Source organism: Diadema antillarum, unplaced genomic scaffold, assembly GCF_040938485.1.
Source record: "Diadema antillarum isolate AM-2024a unplaced genomic scaffold, OU_Dant_1.0 seq00000136_RagTag, whole genome shotgun sequence".
Classification (NCBI taxonomy): Eukaryota; Metazoa; Echinodermata; class Echinoidea; order Diadematoida; family Diadematidae; genus Diadema; species Diadema antillarum.
The window spans coordinates 2,871,269-2,897,093 of NW_027271213.1; the positions used below are offsets into that span (position 1 = coordinate 2,871,269).

At 37.2% G+C, this 25,825-nt stretch overlaps 1 protein-coding gene across 1 annotated transcript; it reads left to right on the forward strand.

The window, feature by feature from the left end:
• On the forward strand, window positions 1-25,825 carry LOC139727607 (centlein-like). The gene is made up of 30 exons (XM_071638589.1): window positions 1-100; window positions 934-998; window positions 1,452-1,540; window positions 1,883-1,967; window positions 2,632-2,675; window positions 3,830-3,902; window positions 4,857-4,938; window positions 5,640-5,743; window positions 6,230-6,286; window positions 6,960-7,057; window positions 7,394-7,503; window positions 8,120-8,172; window positions 8,318-8,526; window positions 9,314-9,377; window positions 10,122-10,328; window positions 11,191-11,309; window positions 12,251-12,379; window positions 13,006-13,106; window positions 14,762-14,847; window positions 15,302-15,390; window positions 16,626-16,800; window positions 17,575-17,675; window positions 18,963-19,234; window positions 20,020-20,124; window positions 21,179-21,336; window positions 22,775-22,906; window positions 23,554-23,685; window positions 24,256-24,353; window positions 25,100-25,208; window positions 25,817-25,825. Exons 1-30 carry the CDS (start codon window positions 79-81, stop codon window positions 25,823-25,825), a joined length of 3,177 nt encoding a protein of 1,058 aa, XP_071494690.1. The 5' UTR covers window positions 1-78.

Here is a 25,825-nt window from a genome sequence, read left to right on the forward strand (position 1 = left end):
AGGTACTGATGACTGAAGCTGACGAGCAACGAAATAGTTGGTGTGTTCTCCACTGAAGAGATGACAATTTAGTTAGCAATGGCTGCTCAACATGGATCAGGTATAAATTGGCAGCGATACTGTCGAGCTGTCTCAACTGTCTGTCACTGACACTGACAGTATGACACTGTCTAACATTATGATTGACACTGTTATCATGGTTATACATCTCTAACAACACTATGCCTAGCAATTCTTTTGACAATCAGCTTGCCTTTGCCTTTGTGTGTGTGTCACCCCCGCCTGATTTGGCCGGATACGGGAGACTCAATGCTTTATACATGTACATATACATACACATGTACTGATGTAGCCCATTGTAGTACCACATGTAGTAATATGTATACTGCAACCTTTTCAATGTTACATTTGGGGATGTTTGGGGATGTTAAAATGTCTGAAGGTAAGCAATTTGGAAGGAAATTTGATGTAATGTATGTTAATCATGTTGGAAGTAATATGTAATTCATGTGTGTTTGTGTAGGAGTTCAAGTTCTCAAGGAGTTGGGAATCCCCCTTTCCTCCCGTAATTATTTTTAAAAAAAAATCACGGCGAGATTGCGTCCGTATAATAGAGAGATCCGGATAAAGGGAGGCTGGATAAGAGAGGTTCAACTGTACTTTGATGTTTTGTCTTTGTACATAAGTTTGAGTCATTGTGTATCTAGTGGGAAGTATATATCATCAGTATTATCTTGATTGAACTAGATCTATAAAATCACCATTTAAAAAAAAGGTTAAAAAGTTTTGTTGCAGGTACTAAGTTATGGACAGATTTTACACCAGGTCTATTTGATCACTGATTGTCTTGTCATGCATTTTTTGTTTTCACATCAGTCTGCAAACCATGTCTGATGAATTACAGGGTAAATTTTCCCTTTATTTCTGTTGAAGACTCAGAAGTTTCCAGGCTGTCGGCCCACAACCAGGCCCTTGCAGAGGAGCTGGCCCAATGTCAGGTGAGATGATCAAGAAATTTCTATTGACAGCGACTTGATAGCAAATAAGAAAGTTCAGAGCCCTCATGTAGAAGATGTGATATGTGATGGGGTACAGAATTCATGCTTCAATCAAATGACTGCTCATATAGTCAGTACAGTAAAATAGATTCAAAATCTAAATCAACTGGCTGGTTGAAAATATAGAGTCCTGCAATGCCAGTATGTGTTACAATTCTTTTTGTTCCAATTTTTGGCATCAATAAATTAAATGCCAGTTTGTCATTGGATCAAGGCAGTTTTCTTTCCTCCTTTTGTTAATTTTTAAGTTGATGTGATCTCAAGATTGTAAAAATACTGAATCAAGAATTACAGAGATTCGATGCCAGCAGTCGGTTTATGAACCTGTATTTGAACGGCTTTCGATATCATTTATTGTGTGAAGAACTGTGATTTATGTGCTTCTTTTCTTAGGCTGACAAGGAGTTTGTGTGGTCGCTATGGAAACGTCTGCAGATAGCAAACCCAGACATTTCACAGGCAATCAGCATGGTTGTCCAAAGGTTTGTTTCATGAGTATTTCATTATTATGAGTTGAACATAAATTGAAATTCTCTGTCAATTCAAATTCACCCACAATGTGTAAAAAGTTGTTAACATTCTGTTCCAGTGTTAAGTGGAAATATCTGGGCATTTAATTGAGTGATTCATCACAATATGATTTTTTTTTAAATTAAAAAAAGAATGCATTTTCTTTGTCAAATACTATTTCATGTAGTGTGAGTGTATGCAAACATATGCTGTATGGTGAATAAGATTATTCCTTTTGATTGCTGTCGATTAATTGATAGAGTGCTTGGATATGACTTGATTATGACAGTATTTTAATTCTATATGATACACAGGGAGAAAGAGAAAGGTGAGCAGAAGGATAGAAAAATCCTAGAAATTCTGCAGGCCAAGGACGACAGGATTGCTGAACTTGAACAGGTGAGATTCCAAACTGTACACCCACCATTAGACCCATAGAACATTTACAGAAGATACTTCTTCCATCTGCCCAAATCTACCTTTGGGCAAGGACCCAATATCATGAACAGGCAACATTTCCTTGTCCAGCAGTGAGTAGTAATTGCCTGGGACAAGTGGAAAAGTTAGTTTGTAGCACTCTGTCACACCATCGGCAGAGTTCATGTTAAGTGTATCGTTGCAGAAAAGTTGCATTTTGGTAGTGCATGACTGTTTTATAAGAGCCCCAGAGAAGATGGAAATAAAGATCATAAATGTGCGAACCTATATACCTCTGTGATCCTGAAGAGAGAATGTGCATCCATATGCAATGTATCAGGATTTGTTTATACATTCCACTTGAAGTGTTGACAACCAACATAAATATCAGCTAAAAAGCAAAACAGACACAGGGCTTCATCATGATCCGCAACAAAAGTTAAAGGAGCGTGATGTGAGATCAGATTTTGTTGAAATTACCATTACTTAAATTTTTCTTACCTTGGTTGGTAATTCTGTGATGATATTCCTAACACTGACTATCTATTGACTGAAAGTGGGGAGACAGTACAGTATAATTGTGTTCACATACCTAACCTAGATGAACAGTTTATTTCACAGTGTACTTTTCAAACTTGTTTTGTAGCATGTGTCCCTGCAAGAGGAGAAACTACGAGAAGTGGCTGAGAGGTAAATGAGCTCACATTGCTTTATTTGCATTGCATCAGTTTCATTAATCTTGAAATGTAGCCAGTATCATAGCTTAAACATTATATGCTTATATGCAATATCTGCCTTTCAAATTACCACTGCCTGTATATCAAAGTGCATGATGTAGATTTGTTTGTTCTGTTTCTGCATGCACTGTTGATGATATTGACACTGTCAAGGTTTGGTAAAAGGATAAAGTACACGTATCTACTAGTGCTTATAGTACCAAACCCCTGTACTCTCTGCACCTTGAAACGTTGGATTTCTTTCTCTTCTTATGACACAATTTTGTGTATATCACAGCAAGTTACCAGTATGCCCATGTGCCTCCTGTAGCAAGTGATGTTGATTGATCATAATCTTTATTCTCGCTGTCAGTTCTACATCTTAGATTGTGTATTTGCACAGGGGGAGCGTGAGAAAAATAAACTGCAGTTGTAATGTCATTTCCACATTTTCTCACCCATGTATATGGGAAAATATTGGAATCAAGTCATATAAAATACTTGCAGCTGAGCATAAGGTTTGTTTGTTTGTTTGCTTGTTTCATTTTCATCTGAGAAGATGGCTGGATAGCCCATATTCAGCTGCAATAGCTGGTCTTCCATGGGGTCCAGTTGGATGTTAGGAGATAAGATACTGTAAAAGTAGAAATTTTCGCGGTGTTGAAATTTTCGCGCATTTCGCGCAACAAGAAACTAGCGTGAAAATAAAAGCACTCAAATATTTTTGCTTGCAATATGTGACAGTAGTGGATGTCTTTATTCCGCGGAATTAAAAACATGTGAAACTCTTCTTAGCCGGCGGAGCATGAAAAGTTAGTCGCATGAAAATATCCACTTTTACAGTAGATCAATTGATATCACACACATACACACACACTCACACACACACACACACACACACACTCACATACACATATATATTTGCCGTATGATGAGTGAATAACTAGGAGTGAATGCTGAAACCATTGATTTTATTGTGATCTTCTGACTTGGTGCGCAGCGGATATAGTAAGATACAACCATGGAAAAGTATGTAGAGATGAAGTAAAGATATATGCCAATCACCTGTTACTTATTGACTTATGTAAGTTGAAATGAATCTCCCCCATCTGTTCCTTTTCCTCAAAGTGAGAGAAGTCGGGAGGAAATAGTGTCTCTGAAAAGGCAATTCATGCAGGTTGAACAAGATGCTAAGCAACAGGTATGTTTACCTAAAATTTATCGAGATGTATCTGACTTCTTGCGCTTAGACATATATTTCCTAGAGTCTTGTCATGACACAAACAATATATCAATTTCAAAGATATCTGTAGCCAATGATATGTTAAGTAATGAATAGATTAATCATATTTCTCTGTCAGACATTTAGTTCGCACAATATTCAAAACATTTTCTAAGTCTTGCAGCCCTGTGTAGACACTGTTGCTTTTTTATTTTTAAAGATTATGCTGCAGTTGCACTTGTAAATGTTAATCTATGCAATTTTATATTCAAGCTCATCGTGCAGCTGGCAACCTGCTTTGTACTGGTATGCAACAAAATTCAAGAAATGTATAAAACTTGGAGGACTACATGCCCCTTTGCTGACTCACAGTCAATTTAGGACTAGCAGGAGCATGGGTATTGTGCCCGCACAGGACACCATGCAGACATTTTGTTCATTCAATAACTTGTCGTTATAAAACTTGTACAAATTTTCAGTGGTTGGTGGCCAGTTTTGGAGCTTAAAGGACAAATCCACACCATGTTCACGTTGGCCTTTGCAAGAAGAGTAGAATTAAACAAATGGAATGATATAAATGAAATAGGCTTCATTAGATTGGGCATAAGGTTAAAAAAAAAAAAAGTTAAGGTGTTTTAGTGTTCGGCATGGTTTCACAAAACAATGATATCAGTAGCAATAACAGTATGCAAGTTAGATGTGCCTATCATCTGGTTTTTTTTTTCTATCTTATTTTATCAGTCAACTTGGATCTGGTGGGGAATTGCCCCTTTACTTGGGATAATGTCCATCTTTACCTCGTGTAGCCTGCCAGCTGATATCTTCTGTCATTAAAATTGTATACCCATGTTGTAGTGCAGGTACACGCCGTATCTCTTGGATCACAAGAGTTTACATCTTTCTCATCTCTCTCATGATCTCTCCTATACTGAGGTTGAGGAGCACAGAGAGAAGATACAGAGGCTGGAAGCTGAGAGGGAGGAAGCCCTTGCACAACTTATGAGTGAAAAAAATGGTGAGGCTTATGTGCTGCAAATGGATGGGAAACAAGCATTTGCTTCGAATCACATTGGACCAAAATTAGCTGTACTGTTTCCCATGTTGTAAATTTGTGTAATCCCATAGTTTGGTTTTCAGTTGTGATTAACCAGTTATTCAATGTTACATATCGTACATTCCAAATATTAGGAAATAATCTGTGTAAGGCTTCTGCATTGCATCAAGTTCACAAGAATCAGATTCACATGTCTAAAACTATAAGTTCAGGAAATATTGAAATGAATTCCATTTTGATTATACAGCATGCTATGTGTAGTCATTTCCTCAATTCACTGTAATATTATATATTTTTTTGATAATCTATATATTCTTTTTCTCATGATCAGAAGTAGACATCAGAAAACATGAACAGAAATTTGTGTATTTGTGTGCAGTGCAAAACCAGCCTGACAGCATGGATGAATGAATGTAATTGATTCAACGTGGTTGAATACGGATTGGATAAAGTTTTATCAGTTGTCAAAAAGAATTCCGCCGAGGAGCTTTGACTTTGAAAGCTAAACTATCTTTTAACTTACACTTTCCAATTCAATTAATGGAATACACATGCCAGGGTTACATGGATGTTCAAAGTGCACTGCACCGTAGATGCCTTGTTCTATGTTTTGTTTTGATCTCTCTCTCTCTCCCTCTCATTCTCTCTCTGTCTCTTGCCAGTGATTCAACAGGAGTGTGATAAGCTAAGGTCTAGGATGGAGGAATCCCAAGCTGAGCTGAAAGCTATGAAGGAACTCAACCAGCAGTATGAAGCCAAGGTTCAGGTAAAACCTCAAATGGAATATATATTTTTTTTAATTTCTTTTAGGGCTCTTGCAAGTAATATGTGGCATTTTAGCACATTCTGTGCAGGTTTACCATTCATAAGTTTTTTTATATCAGTTAAAGAGGTTTTGGAGGATTGGCCTAAACTAGGGGCTGTAAAAAAGTTTTGGATTAGCACCTTTTTTAAAAACTAATTAAAAGCAAGCAATTTACTCTAATAGATACAAGAGGAAGTGAACAACAAACTTGAACATTATTTTCACATGAATAACTTTGTGATTTTTTTTTTTTTTTTGGTTTCATTGTAGAAAGTATTGTTTGGATAAGTTGTCTTATTTTTTAATCTTTTAAAGTGTGTTTCTCCCACATATTTGGCTTTGGATGGCACACACTCCAATAATGGTGTCAACGTGATGTAACAATGACACACATGACTTCATTGATTGTATTGAGAATTGATACTCTATTGATGACTTTTCTCCCAGGATCTCCAAAGAGGACTGGCAGATGTTGTAGAGAAAGCAAAGCTGGCATCTCAAGAGGTGATGATATACACTCTCTGCCCGTGAGAGAGGGGTGCGGATGGTGGTGGTGATGATTGTGATAGTGTTGGGAGTAAAAGCTATCTTCTTTTGTAGAAGAAATCAAATATTTGTTGTTGTTGTTGTTGTTGTTTTATTTCTGCCAGCTGTAATTGGAAAATATCGTATAGAATACCAAAATAGGAATTAGGGTGCTTGGCTGGCAGCTTTCAAGCTGTTTGCTAGAGGAGAGTGTGTATTTTTTTTATCCTCTCTCTCTCTCTTCTTCCCCTCCAACTTGAGAAGAGGGTTTTTGATTTTATTTTTTTGTATGTGTTTTTTTTTTCTTCATTGTAAGTTCAATTTTGCCAAGAGAAAGTCCACTAGGCATCCTCTTTCACTCCTTTACAATATTTTACCAGTCCTTTTTTTTTTCTTTTTTTCTTTTTTGGATAAAGCTCTATTATGGACAGCCTTGCCATCAATACGCTGTGTATGTTTTTTCTTTGTTTTTCCTAACCGTGATTGCACAGGTGTTCTTGTCATGTTTGCATTTTTGTGCAGTTTATCGTGCTATATGACAGATTGCCTCTGTGACAAATGTAGGGAGGGTTTGTCAAGCACATAATTATGTACATTCCTTAGTCTTGATTTCGAGGCATGATTTTTTTGATGCATTCGTTCTGTAATAAAGCTAGACAATAAGACCGAAGGCCTCCAGCGAGCCCGAAGCAAGCTGCAAGAAGTGACGGCAGAGCTGAAAAGGAGTGACCATGCCCTGCATACAACCAGGTGGGATGATGATGATGCAGATTTATGATCTTCCTCATTACAGAGAGAGAAAATATATTGTAAATTCATTAATGTATTCAAATAGTCTCCACTGGGACCGGATTCTGTTTGCAAAGTTTAGATTGTATTACATTTAGGGACAAATCAATAACATAGGAGAATTCCACTTGATATAAGATTTTTTTTCCACTTTTATGCGTACCACTTGCGTACAGGAACTGTAAGAGGAGGAAAAGAAATACAGAGAATGTTTCCCCTATGTTTCATTCATTTTCCCCTTTATTTACCTTATTTCAACTACTGTTGTGGTGCCGACGTTATGACTGCTCATTTAAGACGGGAATACGAGGAGCTGAAGCGGGAACACGAGGGCGCTATGCACCAGGCAGGCCAGCAGGCCCAGCTCATCTCTCAGCTACAGGCGCTCCAGGCAGACACCCAGAAAGGTAAGAAAGGAGTGGTTCCAGCCACACCCACTTACTTGATATGGGTAGAGATTGACATTGTTTTTACACTAGCGGAGGTCACACTGGCACAGCTGGCCCTAGTTTTGAGTGGGAAGTTTTGTGAGAAGTTTTCGGGAAGTTTGCGGTCATGCTGGCTAAACTTTGAGAACATTAACTATGTTTTGCTGGTGTGACCACTGCTATTGTCACATCATTTCTATTCTATTTCCCCTCTTAATTGGACATACATTGCATTGAAGAAAAAAGGCATTATGACTAATACTGCTCCTGTTCCATCAACTAGAATGGCTTCTTGTAGACAGTGCTGTTGCAGTCTTTATCATTTTATTTCGATTAGTGTTTGTAGTGGAAGTAATAGTAGTATAGTGGAAGTGGTAGTAGTAATACTGGCAACAGTCTAAGTGATAGTGCTGAGTGATGATTATGACAATAGTATGAAGTTTAGTTCCAAATGAAAACTACTGGGTATTTATGTAGATGTGTCATTGCTAAGTAGTTATTTTAATAAATCATGAATATAATTTTATTTTTTCATCTGATGACTACTTTGTGAACATTTTCTTGCTGCCTTTTTTCTTTTTGCCCAAACTGACAGTTTTGCAAAACCAAGAGAGTGCACATACTATGGAGGCAACATCATTTCAAACGGTAAGTTTAGTAAGGGCAATTTTCCCAATGTCTGAAATTTAAACTGCACCCCAACACTTAAAAGGAAAATACATCAATGTCTTTTATTTCTTGACATAGAATACTCGAATTAAATTCTGTTTTTGCTCTGCCCCTCCAACGTCAGATGTACCATGAACTGCGAGCCCGCTATGAGAGCCTCCTCCAATCTGAGCACAGTCTGACCAAAGAGCTGGCAGAGGTGAAAGGTCGACATCGACCAGTTAGACATGTGGCCCTGCAAGTCAACCTTGGTGGCTCCAGGGGTCAGAGATCAAAGTCAGGGTCAAGGGAGAAGGCACAGCTTGAAGTTTGGGATAACTTTACGTCTGAGAGGTGAGTTTGAAGAATGGTGTATAGTTGATGTTGTTTCTATTTGCAGTAGTCCTTGTTCGTACTGCAGTTAATATATATATATATATATATATATATATATATATATATATATATATATATATATATATGTTTGTTTTTGTTTGATTTTGCGGGGGGAATGAAAATAATGTTGAATAAATATGCAAATTCGGCACAAAATGTATCCTAGTACTCTGATCTGGTTCTGAAACTGTGGAGGTTATAGGAGTTATAAGGTTATAAGGAGTAGCAGTATAATGCCTTATCTGCTGAGGTTATAGGAGTTATAAGGATATAAGGAGTAGCAGTATAATGCCTTATCTGTTGGTTTTCTAGGATTTTTTTTCTCTGTCTCATCTGCCATTTGTGGAAGCTAATGGTGTTTCAGCATTGGAATTGGAACCATAAACGCGCTATACACAGTGCTCACAGAAATGTCCACCTCTGGAAGTACATGTAATCAGGATTTCCCTGATGCGTCCACAGACTTAATTCTCTTTTGCACACTTCAAAGTGTCTGCATCCACTGTATATGCAATAGATTCAAGGTGTTTGTCCATAATTAAGCTGAAATTCACCCTGCTGTCATCAATTGGAAATCACACAATGGCCTATTGAGAGAAAGAGAGATACATCTGTAGATTGAATGAGAGTCTTTCATTTCGTAACCAAACCTTTGAACAGACAATTACTCGTACTATGATATGGATACGATGTACATAGTGTGTGCAAGACAAAACGATCTGTGTTATTTTTATCTGTGTTGCAGGATTGTGCAGAGAGCGTCTTCAGAAGTCACCACTCACGTCCATCACCACCATGAACAAGACAGAGTAAGTCTTGTTCTGGATTGAAGAATGATTCAATTTGCTAAAAAAAAGAAGAAGAGAGAAACTGTTAATGATTGTAAGCAAGCAACCAATAGACCAATTGGCTATAAGTTCCTTAAGAAGGGCTGAGCAATGGGGGTAGAATGCCCTATCTGAGGGCCATACCACTTCTGTGATGAGACTTGAACCAGGGACCTCTCAATGGAGAGTCTGTGGTCCTATCCACTGCACCACAACAGCTCCTGTTCATCTTGTTAGTGATCCGCCCATTTGCTGTAACATTGTACACATTATTCCATACAGCATCAATGCAGTAAACTAGAGATTTTAGTCATTCAGTAATTGCATGCAAACCTTATTCTGCAGTCTAATGCAGTGCACTCCTGTTAAATATAACGAACACGGTTGTAATGAAATTCTCATTGCAACAAAGTAAAGATTCAGGCCCCAGAATTATCATCTTTGTATATACATGTATCTGTGAATACTTTACTGTTTGGATTTATAAGGAAATTTCAATATAACAAAAGAAAACCACAGGCCCTAAGGACTGTCTTACAGGGGGAGTAGCCTGCACATTGCAAAAATGGTTAAAAATTGCTAGAAAATATCCATGGAAAATGTATACTTGTTTGTGAGTGTGGATTGGAAATGTAGAAGAGAACATATATTCTTGTGCCCATGTGCAAACATGAAAATTGTGGCACATGAAAGAAAAACATTCCCAACTTTCAAACTGACATACAGGCTACCTCCACCCCAGTGAAGGTAGGGGCTCGCAGGGCACGATCTCTGTCCCCTCCCAGGGCCCACAACGTTGACATGGGAGGCGGCAGAGATGATGATCTGGTGGGCAGAGGAAGAGGCGGTAGAATCTCGGAGTTCTTGGACGCGGCCAGGGGGAGGAGGGAGAACCGCAAAGAGGAGGACCTCCGGAAGCTGCTGAGACTGAAGGTAAACCAAGAGCAGAAAAACTTTTAAACCCTTTGTGTGCTTTTAGTGCTGATTGGCACAGAAAACCCCATAGCATCATACATGCTGTCCAAAGTCCCTAGCACAGAAAGGGTTAATCTGCTTTTTAACGCGTGATATTTAATGAAACCGGACTTGCAAGGCAATTCTATGAGTGGTTAGATTTGCAATCCAGAACTTTGGCAATGGAATGAGAGATAAGTTTTATTCCTTTCTGGAGGCAAAGTTATAGCAATTTTCCACATGATGTGTATTACATTTGTGGTAAGGAGGCAATATTTTGAGTAGTTCTTAATTTTGTGAATATTTGTCAAGTTGCAAAATTCACAAATATAAACCAGAACATAAAAAAAATAAAACAATACAAAATTGGCATATGATTTTTTTTTTTTTTTTTGTAGTTCATGATTATACACCTGGTATATGATTATGTTCAGTTGGCATATCCTCAGTACAACTAGATTCTATGTGTTGTATTATCAGGTAACCTGTCACATGACTAAAATTCATTTCATGGTCAAATTGTTTGTCTCATGAATTAAACTCCTAGTTTAAAGGTGCAAGATGGTACCTATAGATGCCTATTTTTGATCATGTTGATAACATAGGTTTTTTTTTCCTTCTCCCACAACTGCAAGCAGTAAATAACTGATATTACCATGTGTGTAAACTTATGTTCAAACTTGTGTTTGATAATAGCACAACGCAATCTTGCTAAAGGGTAATATGCCCATTTGCCACATTAACAAAATTACATATATGTAAACTTGATCGACCATACTTATGGATGTAAGATTGAGGGTCACTAAATTATTTTTTGTGTGCCCTGCCTTTATTGATCCAGAGTCAGGAAAATGATGAGTTAAGGAGAGCACACAGCCGCCGGCTGGAAAGATTAAAAACACTGCAGGCCGCCTACGACATTCTCAAAGAACAAATCAAGACTTATGAGCATCATGAAAGGTGAGTTTCTGGTGATGTATACAGACAGAACAGGACAAAAATAATAGGGAAACAAGTGAAAATGGAAGAGTTGTGCACTCCAAAGATAGTGTGCTACATTATGTTCTTCAATTTCTGACGAGAAATGAATAGGTGTGATTTGTGAGTAATGGGCTAATCACTATCCCCAGAAGAACTTTAATGTTTGAATCATTAGTTACTGTAAAACATGATATATTCGCGGCATGAAATGTTTGCGAATTGGAGCCGATCGATCCTGACAGCCTTTTTCGTGGCACGAAATTTTCGCGAATTGCTACTGGCATTCAATGCATATAGTGTAGACAAAAGCTTTTCGCGTGCATTTTAATTTCGCGAATTTGGCACTCGCGAAATTAAAATGCACGCGAAAATTCCTCGTTTTACAGTACTTTTTAATGTATGAAAGCCACATTTGAAGTGGGACTACAAAAATTCTGGTACTTGTATACTGAACTGTCGTGTGCTGTATTTGATCATAGAGTTGTTGCCTTACCTTTAATGATTATACCCTTAGAATTCACATGCAAAAAAATACAAAATGTTTTGTGGTATTGCAAAGGCCAAAGAAAACAAGGAAATAGAAAAGATTTCGTTGTCTATATTTGTTTACTGGGTTGAGGTTATAGCAATGCAGTGTATGAGTAATTTTATCTAAAGAACATAATTTTCATGTTTCTTGTTTCCTTATCCACTACCTTTGTCTCCATTTTTTTTAATACAATGGTGACTTTAAAAAAAAAAAAAATTTATAACTGAAATGCATTACTATTCTACAAGCATATTGTTGGTACTTCATACATTCACTGCTTATTTTATTCAACACAACTCTGTTGCTGGAAGAATGGCATAGATTTCATATTATTCATGACCTAGTTTTTACGTTTTTGTTTCCATCCCCCCCCCCCCCCCGACCCCAGAAGTGAGCAAGCAAAGAGCAAAAAGAAGATCAAGAGATCTGACGCCAGGGATTTGAGACGAGAGGATTCAGATGGGGTGTGGAACGAACTGGCATACTACAAGCAGCAGACGGCAAACCTGATGCAAGAGAAGTATGTAGCTGGAACATTTTATGCTTTTGGTATCCCCAGTAATCAAAATCTTAAGACAACAAAGCAGTGTTTTGGCAGTGTTGAAAACTTATTCCTTTGCCATGGCTCAAGGTCATGAAATGCTCTGTTGATATTAGACAACCACTTTTTATGTCAGAACTAGATATCGTCGTCTTGTGAACACTACATATTTCATATATTGTAATGTTGTCTAAATATGTGGATGGAGTGCACGCAGCAATGTTAGTAGAATACATCAGTGAAGTTTGAGAAATATCAGACAGTCCATTCAAAAATTATGAATTTGTAAACATTGGTGCCATAATGGCTGGATAAGGACACTGCAACAGTTTATGATGTCAGTCATAGTATGACAACGATATAAAGAAAATATTTGAAAAATTCCACGAAATTTCATTTTTTGTGTAAGGTACACATTCCTTTGACTTTGTATTGACTGTATATTTTTCTCCCTGCCTTCTGTATTGAAGAGGTAAATCAGTGCTTGCATTGAATGCAGATATATATTTGGAGGTAGATTCCCCTGTTTATAAAGTCGAATTTTGAAACTAGATGAAATGATGCTAAGTAGAGTGTCCGGGGAATGTTTTCTAATGAATTTTGAGGATGAACATTGAGGAGGAGGTGGACAGACTGGGGGTTCAGGCTGGAGTTGATGCCACCACCATAGAGGAACTCACTAGGTGTCTGGAAGATGAGAGGCAAGGTAGGGACTCTATTTACCTAACCTTTCTCATCTAGATTTGTGATATTGGATGCCAGCCCTTCGGTGGGTGGGATGCAGGTAGAACTTAGCAAGAAATTTCCTGTGAAACCTGGATTCAATGTTATGTACACCAGCAGCAGCTCTTGACTAACCCTGTCATTACTAATAGCAAATGTGCTGCATAAAGTGTCCATACTATTTCAAAAGTAGAAGTGTTTGGAGAGTTAACTATGTTCTTCACTAATTGGTACTGTATACGCCCATATATTCAGAGAGTGTAATTTTTCGCAAATTGGAACAATTTTGCGAATAGTTGGAATTCGCGATTGTCGAGTAATGAATGGAGAAATGTACACATGCAAGTTGCATTCATGTTGGGATCAGATTTAATATTTTGTTTGTTGTCATATTAACAATTAGCACAGATTTGTGAAATTTGCAAAAAATAAAAACCCTGCAAAACATTTGGCATGTGCGGTATCACATGGCTTTATTAAACTCAACTGTTCTTTTTTCCCCCTCAAGTTTCTGACAAACTACTTAAGCCTATTATGGGGGATGATAATGTTGTGTCATGTGTGCACATGTTATTGATGTTGGGATGTGTGTATGATTGATGAGTAGTGCTCTCATCAATGTGGCGCTCTCAATAATTAGGCCTTAAAGATGGCCCTTCCCTTTTGCATTCCTTCCCAAATAGCAAAGAACATGATATATTCCACCAGAATGACAAGACTATTGTAAATCTATAACATTTCTGTGATATTTGAAGGTTGTTAGCCGTTAAAATTCAAATAATGCACCAAACGCTCTCCGTACCGTATTCTGTGTACTAGGCACAGCTGCATACATTTATCCTCCTGTGGTTGTAATATGATACTTATACTTCGAACAACAGATATGCATGTTAAAGCTGTCAGAAAAGAAGAATTCACCAGCTTCTCTTACTTTGTTATCAATGGCAAATAACAACACACCACTTACATGAACTACATGTACAACTAAGTGCATCACACAGGTCTGTAAAACTAGACTAGTATTTAGATTTGTAATTTTTGCGCAGTTCGCAAAAATTATTCAAATCTTAACGGTCAATTTAACTAAACAAATAAAGACCCTCTTGAGTTCAAAATTTACAGGAGGTTTCCAAATAGTGTTTTCTTCAATACCTAAGTGTTCTCACCAATTTTTCAAAAATTTACATGCAAAAGGGATTGGCTGTCTTTAACAGCCTTAGTGTGGTATGATATTGCGAAGACGGGGGGGGGGGGGGGGGGGGGGGGGGGGGGGGGGGGGGGGGGGGGGGGGGGGGGGTATAGTATGGAAGGGGGAAAGGTGAGAGAAGATAAAAAGCAAATTATTCTTAATGTGAACAAAAATACTTTTATAAGAGCTTTGTTTTTTGAGGGTATTGGCAAGATATACTTTTGTTTTGTCTACTTAAAATTTTAAAATTTCAGTGTTAACTTATCGGTTTGTTCTGTTTGACTTTGTGGATATGTACAATAGAGGTATCGTGGGATGTTCGAACACTTTGCTTTGATATTTTACTTTCAAAGTAAAAAAGAAAGGTGTGAATGGACTCAGAATGATTATGACTTTGCATTAGAGAACTAAATGTCTTTTCATCTTCCTTTTCCCAACTTTTACCACAGGTTTAGAGAGCCACTTGGCTCGTCTCCAGGCAGCCAATAGAAGAGAGGAGAGGGAGAAATCCAGGGCAGAGGACCTGAGCGAAAAGGTGAGGACATGCAAGAAATCATCTGTGTTTCTATGACAGCGGTAGATAGTTCCCTCCACAGAACTGAGTTGTGCCAACTCATTTACTTTATTAGAGAAACAGCAGAATCAAGTGTGGACAATTGTTTACACCTCCTTTTCTCTTTGATGTGTATGTTTACTGTTCTGCATGATTTATGTGCTGCATGACAAAATAGACAATTTTTTGTGAAGGTGGTATATGCTTTAATGCACATGTATACCTCACTTGTAAAGAACCACAAATTTTCACATGATTGTGATACAGGTTGGAGATGTCATGACTCATGCAACACTTCAATTTGTACAAAACTTTCATATCCTCAAGTCAAGCTATATTTGTGGGACAGACAGTGAACAGAAAATTTTGTGAGACCTCATTTGCACTTAATTTTTTTTTTTTTACCATCATCATTACTTATTTTTTGTACCTCCAGAATAACAGACTGCAGAAAAAGCTGACATCACTTCAGACTGAAAAGACTGCCTGGACTGAAGAAAGAGACCAGCTAGAAAGAAAAGTCAGGTAGCCAGATATAACTTCTCTCATTTCATCTAAGATTCCAGTGTTTTGGAAATATGTGCATCTTAACAATATTTTGAAAAGATAGTAATTTTGTTGCTTACTAGAAAAAGAAAGTCAACAAAAAAAAGTTTCTAGAATAAGAAGGCAATTTTTCTATGATTTTCTATGAGCAAATTGTGCCCTTTTCAGCTTTGTGTGTGTGTGTGTTTTTTTTTTTAATGCATTGTCCTTTGGAGTGACTGCTTTTCCAAGATGAATAAACTATGAAATGATGCTATTAAGTTCGAGCCACTTTATTCATTTCAGTTTCACTCTGTTTTGTTTCTTGCTAAAGTTACTTAATGAGTTATGATATCAATACAAGTATTATCAGCTGGCAAGAGCGGAAACATACCTTGGGAATTCTGATAGATACTTCTCTTTAGTTTCTTCTTTCATCTGCACCCTCCCTCCCTCTTTCTTCTCTTGATTTATGCTGTGTCCATGTATTTGTGAGTCTTAGTGTATAATGTGTACATATGCAGAAATGTAGAAAAACTGTAACTTGTTTTGGTCATATTCTGTACTGATTTTTTTTCTCAAAATACGGCAGGTTTCATGGAAACAGAAAATATTGGTTTTCCCAAATTCTGTTACTACTCATGCCAATTGAAAGAATGGTGAAAATACTGTTTTTCCATCAATAATATGCCTTTTTATGATCAGCCCTTAGAATACTGCAATGTATTTTACAAGGTTAATAGCATCCTTGCATATACTGTTGTAACCCGGGCAATGTCGTTGTGTAGCGCCATCTCGTGTCCGTTATCACACAGTTGTGCAATGTTGTCATGGCGACTGTTGGCATTGTCATGGTGACTATTGGCACTGGCAAATAGGCACGGCAATAACAATCCCAATGCAGATTTTCCTTCCACGTCAAATTTAAACTGAAGATTACAACAGAGCATGGAAAGGAGAAAAAAGTTATTATTTGCTTGCATGAATTGTTGCATAATCACAAACAAGAAAGCATATTTGTGCATAATAATACTAAAAATTATTTCAACACATTTGTTGGTCACCCAGAGTACAGTGCTGGAAAAATAAAAAATAATAATTCAACAAAATGGCAAATTTTCATTTGGTACCCCAGGGTACCAAATACTGCAGCATCATATATAGAAATCCATTACAGATCAAGCAACGACTTGAAAATGTGAACACAGTTATATTTTTACTGCCATCCTGCCTAGATCCCTGAGAGCTGACCTGGTCCAGGCCAAGACCGTGGCAACGCACAGGGAGGTTGAGTATCGGGCCCTGCAAGAGGAGGTAACCAAACTGCAGCTGAAGATGAAGAACGTCACCAGACAGGTGGAGCAAACAGAGGAGGAGAGGCAGGAGATGATGCGCTCGGCTCGCAGACAGGTAAAAGTACCAGTCCTGTCTGGCTCTCTTTAAAGCCCCAATGCTACTGCAGGTTTAAGTATATTTTCAGATAATACACTATGGTCAAACAAAGCAGAAAAGTGTCATTTGAAATGGATGTACATGTAAATGTTACGGAATTGTAAATGACACCTTTTTTTTTTATTATAAAAGACAGTGTTATTAGTCACAATCAAATAATGTGTGTCCCCTTGGCTTGCACACAAATTATTTTATATTTGATATGAAATTGAAATAAATGAATTGTATTCTTTGCATCAAATTATAGTTGGGATGTAATGAGTGGGCAATAATAAATTTCAAAAGGGAGGAAAAGTGTAGTAATTGCTGTCCAAAAATGCAATGTTTGTGATACTTTTTCTAGAATATGTTGTGATCACTGTGATTGTTTTTGTGAAAACCTGTATTGCAAAACTCAATTTGTTATCCCAAGTCCAATCTTGGTGAAGCTTGCACCCTTCAAAATTTTTTACATGAAATTTTTCTAGTCATGAAACTCAACTGGAGTGGAATTTCCTTCTGAGTTTCTCAGGTAGGGTTTCTCTGTGTAAATTTCTGATGTAGGGCTTGATAGGTTGTAAGTTGTTTAATGAGTGACATATGTGAACCTGGCAACTTTTGTGGGAAAATGATGGCCGAGTGCAATATTTCAGTGGCCCCCATGCTCAGAACCTAAGGATGTATCAGCATCGACTTTTACAATGTTCTGCTGTTTATCACCATGGATGCATTCCATCTTCCTGTCCTCACTAGAAGGAGAGAGGCGGTCGTGAGGTCAGCTCCGGTGTTCACATCATCATATCTGATAATGAGGAGGAGGAAGAGGAAGACTCTGACAGCTCTTTGTCAGAGATGTAAGTACTTCTTTTTTTTCACACCTGGATCTGTACCTATTCTGCTCTTACTAGGGAAAGGAAATAGAATTGATGAATATTCATGCATCAGTACCCTTAATGATGCATATCCTATAAAGATAGGCAACAGTGTTCAGCTTTAAACAAATCACTGACAATTCAAATTCTAGCGGGCCTCGTTGGAAAGATCGACAGAGAAGTTCAGAGATGCTCTATTATAAAAGTCAGTTGCAAGAAAGAAATAACAAATGTGTAAAACTGTGCTGTGATTACATGATTTAATTTGGGTAACAATTGAATTGCAGAATCTTGGCTACAAAGATAACTGTAAGCCAACAGAATGGCAGTCTGAGAGCATATGCGACTGTGGTTGCTATGTAATGTGTTATAATTGATACGTGATGATTGACCAATCAGGCCAAATAGGTATCCAACAATCTTTCGGATGAGACTGAATTACATTCAGCTTGTTGGGAAATATGATTGCTTTGGCACAAAATCATCAAGTTTAAGATTCTACCTACCCAATACTTAACAGGGAGGACTCTTGAGGAATAAGAGAGTCATACTGTATGCATATGATCAGACCTATTTTACTGTTTTGATCCCCAAATACTCCAAAACAACTCATCATCCTAACATATCGTGTCAGCCAAGTAAGTCTCTTGGTAGATCCTTTCGTTATATTGAAAGCTAATTCGAAATGATGAATTTTGAGCCCTTCTGAGAACTATGTTTTGCCATTAAACATGATTAGAGTCTGGTAGAGAAATAGAGACTGCTGTCAATTGCAGTCTTACCATAGCAATGCATCCTCTGCACTGGTATCTGCATGGTGTGATGTATTCTGAGCTGCTTGTAAAGAAAATTCCAAGCCAATCTGTTTCACCTCATTCATTCACAATGTTACTTCCAGCTCTTGAAGATGGAGTTGGACAGAAATGATTGGAGAAAATGTCTTAGTAACAAGATACTGGTTTTTGTGACAAAATGCCAAGATGGATTCCAATGTAGGCTGTGTTAATCTGTAGAGGAAAGAAATTAATTGGAAGTACAATTCCAGTCCATTGTAGATATTGCAGTCCACATGTATATAGAGTAGGATTGCACCTTAAAATGTGTTCTGATTTACCTGTGACAAAAGCCATGAAATATCAAGTTCAGTGTGGTGGAATTCAAATGTGGAGGATTGGAATTTCCACAAGTGTGACCGATTAATCAAGGAGTTTCTGGTTTTGCAAAATTATCCTCCAGCAGCCCAGTCATCACACACTCAACCCCCAACAGGACAGGAAGAATCGGGCGATCTCAGAGCATGTCCCCTCCAAGGTCCTCTTCCAGGGCCGGTTCACGCCGAGCCCGGCACAGTTCTGGACATGGATCCAGCACCCTGGGGACGAGTTCCCGTGGGATGCGCTCTAGCAGTATGGGAAGCCCCAGTCCATCCAAGAGGCAGCTGGAATCGGTTCTACACCACCTGGACAGGATGGCCAAGGCATACGAGGAGAGCCCCGCCTTCACCAGTCTGCTCATGTCGGTGGCGACTCAGACTGAACGGGGTACTTTTTTTTATCATGAATTATTTCTTGATGTGGCCATTTTTTCACTATGTGATAACCAGCAAGAAACTACAAATTGTTCCCATGTTTTGTTTTCCATTCTTTACACACACACACACACACACATCTCTCTATACCTGATATTTTGAGTGACATGTTATCGGTCAATAGAATGAAAATCACACAAACTTCAGTGTACTTGACTGAGCATGACTAATATATTGTAGGAAAATTTCCCCTTATGAAGTACCACCCTAAAACTGGGAGCCTCTGGTAGAATTAATTTTATATCTCAGATTGGTTGGACTACAGATGCTGACTTCAAGCTTACTAGAAGTTTACTTATACTAGTACTTTTACAATCTCAGTCCTCTCACTGTGAGTGGTATAAATAATTTCAATTCAATTTCAATTTTAATCTTTACTGTCCATTTGGAAATTCCTTTTGTTCCAAGTCTTACACATAAACACATAAAACATGAAACAAAAATTGACATATTCTGTGTCACACGTATCTAAAAAGCAATTCCAGATCACTTATAGGTAGAGATGCAATATGGAATGTTGCTTTCAGAATGACATACTTGTTAAGTATGCATTCAGTTTAAAAATGGTAGATTTTAGATGGAGCCACCTGTGAGAAGGAAGTAATTGGAGTTTCTTATCGCTGTTTGCTTTTTCTGTAAACAAGGGAGTGCAATATGCATTTGCAAAGTAGTTGACAGTAGTCTTAAACTGTTTGTGTGATGTTATTACATGCTGTTTTTGGTCTTTAACCTTTTTAGTTGTGTGTGCAGAAAGTGGAGTCATGACAGAGACGGAGGGAAGTGATGTGGCATCTACATCTACAGAGGGCGCCATTTTCCCAGGAATACAAGGCATCTCTCCAAGTTAGTTTATATTTTTCATTCTTTTTTAATCAAAAGAGCTTATTTACCAGCAAAGCCATTAAAATTGTTCATTACGATATTGGAAATACAGATTGATACATAAAGCAAAAAAGCAAATATTTTAGAATATCAATTGTCTACATGAATACTGGTTCTTGGTTGTTCATAATGCGATCACATGACTAATGCAGTGAGGATTAGAATCTTTATATTGCGAGCAGTAATATCATGTCAAGTAATATAATTCAAGAATTTGACTGGCTGCTGATGGGGCTATGAAACGATGTGTATTTTATGTTGGCAATATAGTACGACAAATATTGCCTTCAAGTCTATTGATGCAATATAACACTTGACAGTCTGTATGGGAATTACATTTTCACCTCAAGACAATATTTTCCCTCAGTATTGTGCACTTTGAGAAAACATGATCTGGGAAAATTATAACTCCTGTGGGGATGTCAAGTGTTATAACTCACTTCTAAAAATGCAATATCTATATAAGTTTACTGCGTACTGTAATTTGCATTTTACAGATGATACTGTAAACAGAGGAACTTTACTGCAAGTTCAAGTGTACTTTAGTGCACAGTGTAGAATAAGACATAACAACAAAAAGTTTCGGGAAAATCAAACAGGAAGAGCTAAGACAGGGCTCGACACTAACGGTGGCCGGTGGCCCAGGGCCACCAAAAATGAAAGTTGGGCCACCAAATTTTTTAAAAAGGGCAAATTTGGTGGCCCGCCTTGGGCCACCAAAATGTTTTTAAAAGTATGTCAATAAATTTGTAACTTTGTGCTGGAAATGCATAAATGCATGTAGTGACTTGATGTTTTTTATTGGGTTTTTTTCGGGCCACCAAATTTTTCTCTCCGGCCACCAAAAATTTGAAATTCATGATTTTGGTGGCCCCATCCGGCCACCAAAAAAAAAAGGTAGTATGGAGCCCTGGCTAAGATATCATTGCAAGTTTAAGATTTAGGTGTTATATAAAGCAACTATCAACTCATTCTCTTCTTCAAAATCTTTGGCTATGTTTTTGCTCTGCCGTAGTATCCAAAAGAAGAGACATAGCCACCTCTCCCATCAAAAGTCTGAACGTGACGAGCCAGGCCATCTCTAAGAAGTCTGCCAGGGGGAGGAGGGGGCAGAGCCCCATCCCAGGTGGTATGGGGGCCCTGAAGAGGAGACTGGGTGCTCTTCAACAACAAGTGAGGAGGATAGTGGCTGGCATGGCAACAGTGTTGATGGCTGATGCTGGGGGGGGGGGGGGGGGGGTTGGACTTTACTCTGGAGAAAGCACATTTTCTGTGAGGCAAAATTATTACAATGAACAAGCATTTCCTGTGAATGTTTGAAAGCAACATTCAGTTATCTCCAGTATTGTCTGCAGTTTAAACCAAGTATTAATGTAAAATAAGATTGACAAAAGTAGTGTTTTAACCACTTTTTTTTCTACTTTTGTTTAAAAATATACACGTCCTTTTGCTTTATACAGATCATATTTTCCTTTAAGGCAAATTGCACAAGTGTAATCAGCTTACCCAGGGGCATATTTTATTGTATTTTTAGTGATATTTTCTTAAGCTTGTAGATAACTAGTTTTTACCCCAGGAAATTTTGCTCCCCTCTATCTTCCTGTTAACATTAAAGCAATTTAACAGAGGATAGTATTTTCAGATTGTGAAAAGGTTTGATATCAGGGAGTGTCATGAATGGCAAAGTGGTGTGTACTATGACATGCCTGGTTTAAGAACCTCTCTTAATTTGATGATGATGATGATGATGATGATGATGATGATGATAATGATAATATCGATGGTGATAATGATGATAATGAAAATGATGATGTTGATGATTATGTTTGATGGTGGTGATGTTTAGTGCCAGCCAATTATAGTGAAACAAGAATCATTGAATGCATTGTTTGTTTGATTTCTTGATTTTGAGAAAAAAAAGGAAAAAAGAGGGAGAGAATTGTTGCGCTCTCGGGCACTAAATGATGATCATCAATAAAAGTAGTGATGACTCAAGAGAGGCTGTTTTAGGATACTGTTCAGTGGAGCTTATCTCTGAATGTTAATGTGAAAAGGAGAAACTAATACAGTTGAGGCAAAAGTAAAAATGTAAGTGATGTATATGATATATATCTGCTCCAGGAAAATAGCTTTACGATAATCATTTCTTTTTCCCGCAGGTGCAGTAAACTGTTGGATATTAAATTATGCTTTGACGTAATCTGATAGTGTGTGATATAGTAGAGATTGCAGATGATGAAATACCTGCAGATATAATGGAAGCTGCATATTTGAAAAATGATGTCCTGATTGTAGATTTCATACTCTTTGTGTTTGCTGTTGATGCTAAGTAAGACATGAAGTGTGGACACAGTGGAAGTGATCATATAGGTCTTATGGATACATAGAATCTTTCAAAATCCACTCTTATTTGGTAATGCCCGTATTGGGCGCTATATCTAAGTGTTTATTATTATTATTATTATTATTATTATTATTATTATATTTATTATTGTTGATATTATTATTATTATTATTATTATTATTATTATTATTATTATTATTATTATTATTATTATTATTATTATTATTATTATTATTATTTGTTGCTGTTGTTCCTCGTCTGCTTCAGGTGAGCACCTTGCAGGAGCAGAGAACACTGCTCCAGAGAGCCGCTACTGACCAGAAGCGCTTGAATGAGACGCTCCAAGCTGACCTAAACCTTGCCACAGCCCGACATAGTAACTTCAAGATTACCATCCAGGTTAGACTTCAAAACAAACACACAATAACATTTTCACAAGCTTGCTCATCTTTCTTTCCAGCAAACCTTCCAACATTTTTGTGAAAACTAAACAAAGATGAATTGATAGATAAGATAAGAATAAAGATCATTGAAATATGGAAATTGCACACTTTCTGAAATTTATATATGTACACTGTCAATTACAACTTTGTGACTTTTTGAGAGATGCTCCTAAAGTTTAACAATAAAGCAATAAAAGTTTCTGTGGTCAACTGTCATCAGTCGGTCATCATCGTAAGTTTGTAGTTGTTTTGTGAGAAAACCGGCGATTTGGTAAAGTAGCAAAAAGAAAAAAAAAGGGGAAAGTCCTTTGAGTTTGTTTGTCTATTTAAAGACACCGTAATTTATGCGAAGAATGTGTGCAGTAGAGCAAATTTTGTGTTTACTCACAGGATATCCACTTCAGCCATTTTGTCACTCTTACGGTCACTATCATACGTGATAGTGTTGAGCCCTCTTTTATTGTCTGATTTCAAGGCAGACTTAATTTTTTGTGTGTGTATGAATTTACTTTTCATAATAACCATCAACTTTGACAACAAGTGAGACTTCTCATCGATCGCTGAGAGCTCCTTTTTTTGTTTGTGCCCTTTTTGAAATTACAGAGGTTGACAAGTGATTTGGAAGATGCCAAGAAGCAAAAAGATCTGCTCCTGGCCGAAAACGAAGATCTTATCCAAAAGCAGACGGAGAGACACACTGATGTGGACTGGCGAAGCTCAGAAGCACGGCTCAAAGTATGACAACTCTATCTTCTTCCTATTTGCCCTTTCTTGCTTGAGTCTCCATTGATTACCCAGAGTATTGGCGGGCTTGAAAATGCAGTTTAACTTACAGGAATATAAAGTGCCCAAAAGTGTTTGGAAGTTTCGTAAATACTTTCACAGTGAATGGTCTTTAACAAAGATGTCACATGATAAGTGAAGATATTATTTCAACAATGATTCCATAGAGACATTGATTTGGACCGTCAGATGCCCAAAATATCTTTATTTTCAGTCTCTCTATAGATAAAAAATGCCATTATTTTTGATGGTGACAATTATTTCACACTCAAATTTATATTTCATTAGGATTTTCTTCATTATCATTATTATTATAAGTATGTTTCTCTCACATGAAATTGAGTGAAATTTCTTTTTCGAGATAAGCATATAATTTGTTTCATATCTTATTATTGCTGTTGTTGTTCTTATTATTATTATTATTGTTGTCATTATTATTATTATTATTTTTATTATTATTATCATTGTTGTCATTGTTATTATTATTATTATTATATTTGCTGCATCATTATGATCTTCCAGTCCCAGGCGAGTGAAATAGTCCGTCAAGGGAGCACGATAAAAGCCTTGAAGTCCCAAGCGGATGATCAACGGGAAACTATCAAGTCACTCGAAAGCAGGCAAGTAAATAACTATGAAAGAAATAGTAGGAAATAGTCATGAAAACACAAGATTTTTTTAGACAAAATTCTTGATTATTGTGCTGACTATTTGTGGCTGAGCAGCAATAGGTTTATCTTGACAAGAAAACTAATTCAGTAATAAAAATGTAAAAATGAAATGTACAGCACATAGCATTATCAAACATTGTTATCATGACGTTGTTGTTATTATCATTAGTAGTAGTAGAAGTAGCAGTAGTAATATTACTTATGCTGCCTTGTAATTTTCAGAGCTGCCTGCCAGTGTTAATTTCTTTCATACCTGTTTTGTCAGTATATATTTTATTCTAAATCAGTGCCATCAGTCAGTCATTGTTTATCTAATTTCACTTGTGTCCATGACTGACATATTTACAGCATTGCAACGAATTTTTTTCGGATTCTATTTATTGTGAGATAAATGCTTGTTTGTGGTGTTGTTATAGACTCATAGTATTGAATGGTCACAGGAAACAAAAGTTACAAACCTTTAAACCTCAATGGAACACATTCCTATGTTGACAAATTTTCCATCACTTTAATTTAGGTACGGATATAAACAACTTTTGAAGATAATTTGTATTTGATATTTATGAACCACTCTCCCTAGACCACAGGACATATGTATATGTATGCCGAGGTTTTGTTGCGCAAGAATCTCTACCTATGTAGATCCCTCAAATTTTGGGTAAAGAGGAAACTTTGCGTTAATTCTTGTGCCTTAGAATCCAACACCTAGACAGGGATGTGAGTCAGAAGAGGTCGCTGATCGATGACCTCCGAGCCAGAAATAAATCTGCCGGAATGCACGACAAGATCCATGCGGAGACTGTGGTGAGTGTCGGAATGAGTGCGTATTTTCGTGTGAGGTATGTGTTTTCTGTGTGCTCTACGTGTTTGAAAAGACCTGCTTGCTGCTGCATCCTCATTTTCTTCATGTTGTGTTCATATTATTAATGAGACGAAAGACATTCAGAACCGTAAAAAAAAAATGATGATAATTTCTGATGTGGTGAAGAATGGATGTTTTCTTTGATGGTTTTGCGCTTGTCTTTGTGATATATACTGTTTTTTATGATATAAATATATGTAGTATACCAACAGAAGAATCACACTAGAGTTTGAGCTGCCTGCTGCTATAATATATCTATATCTATCTATCTATATATCTCTGTCTACATATATATATATATATATGTATATATATATATATATATATATATATATATACACATATGTGTTGTGCTGAGCCTTGTGTGTGTTAATATTATATAGAGTGAGAGGGAAAAAAAGAGATAGAAGGATAGATGAATAGATGGATAGATAGCAAGAAAGGGAGAGAAGAGTGAATAGAACTGTGTAAAGCTGTGTGTACACATATATGTTTGTGTGTGAGTGTGTGTGTGGTTATGTATCATATACTAATGTTCAACTTTATGCAGATAAACTAA

Excerpts from the sequence above, each read along its gene's own strand:
- LOC139727607 (XM_071638589.1), top strand. The coding sequence starts at position 79 with ATGGCTGCTCAACATGGATCAG. Across the intron at positions 3,903-4,856 it reads AACAAGATGCTAAGCAACAG|GTTGAGGAGCACAGAGAGAA; the intron begins GTATGTTTACCT and ends TCCTATACTGAG. Across the intron at positions 15,391-16,625 it reads CAGCTAGAAAGAAAAGTCAG|ATCCCTGAGAGCTGACCTGG; the intron begins GTAGCCAGATAT and ends CATCCTGCCTAG.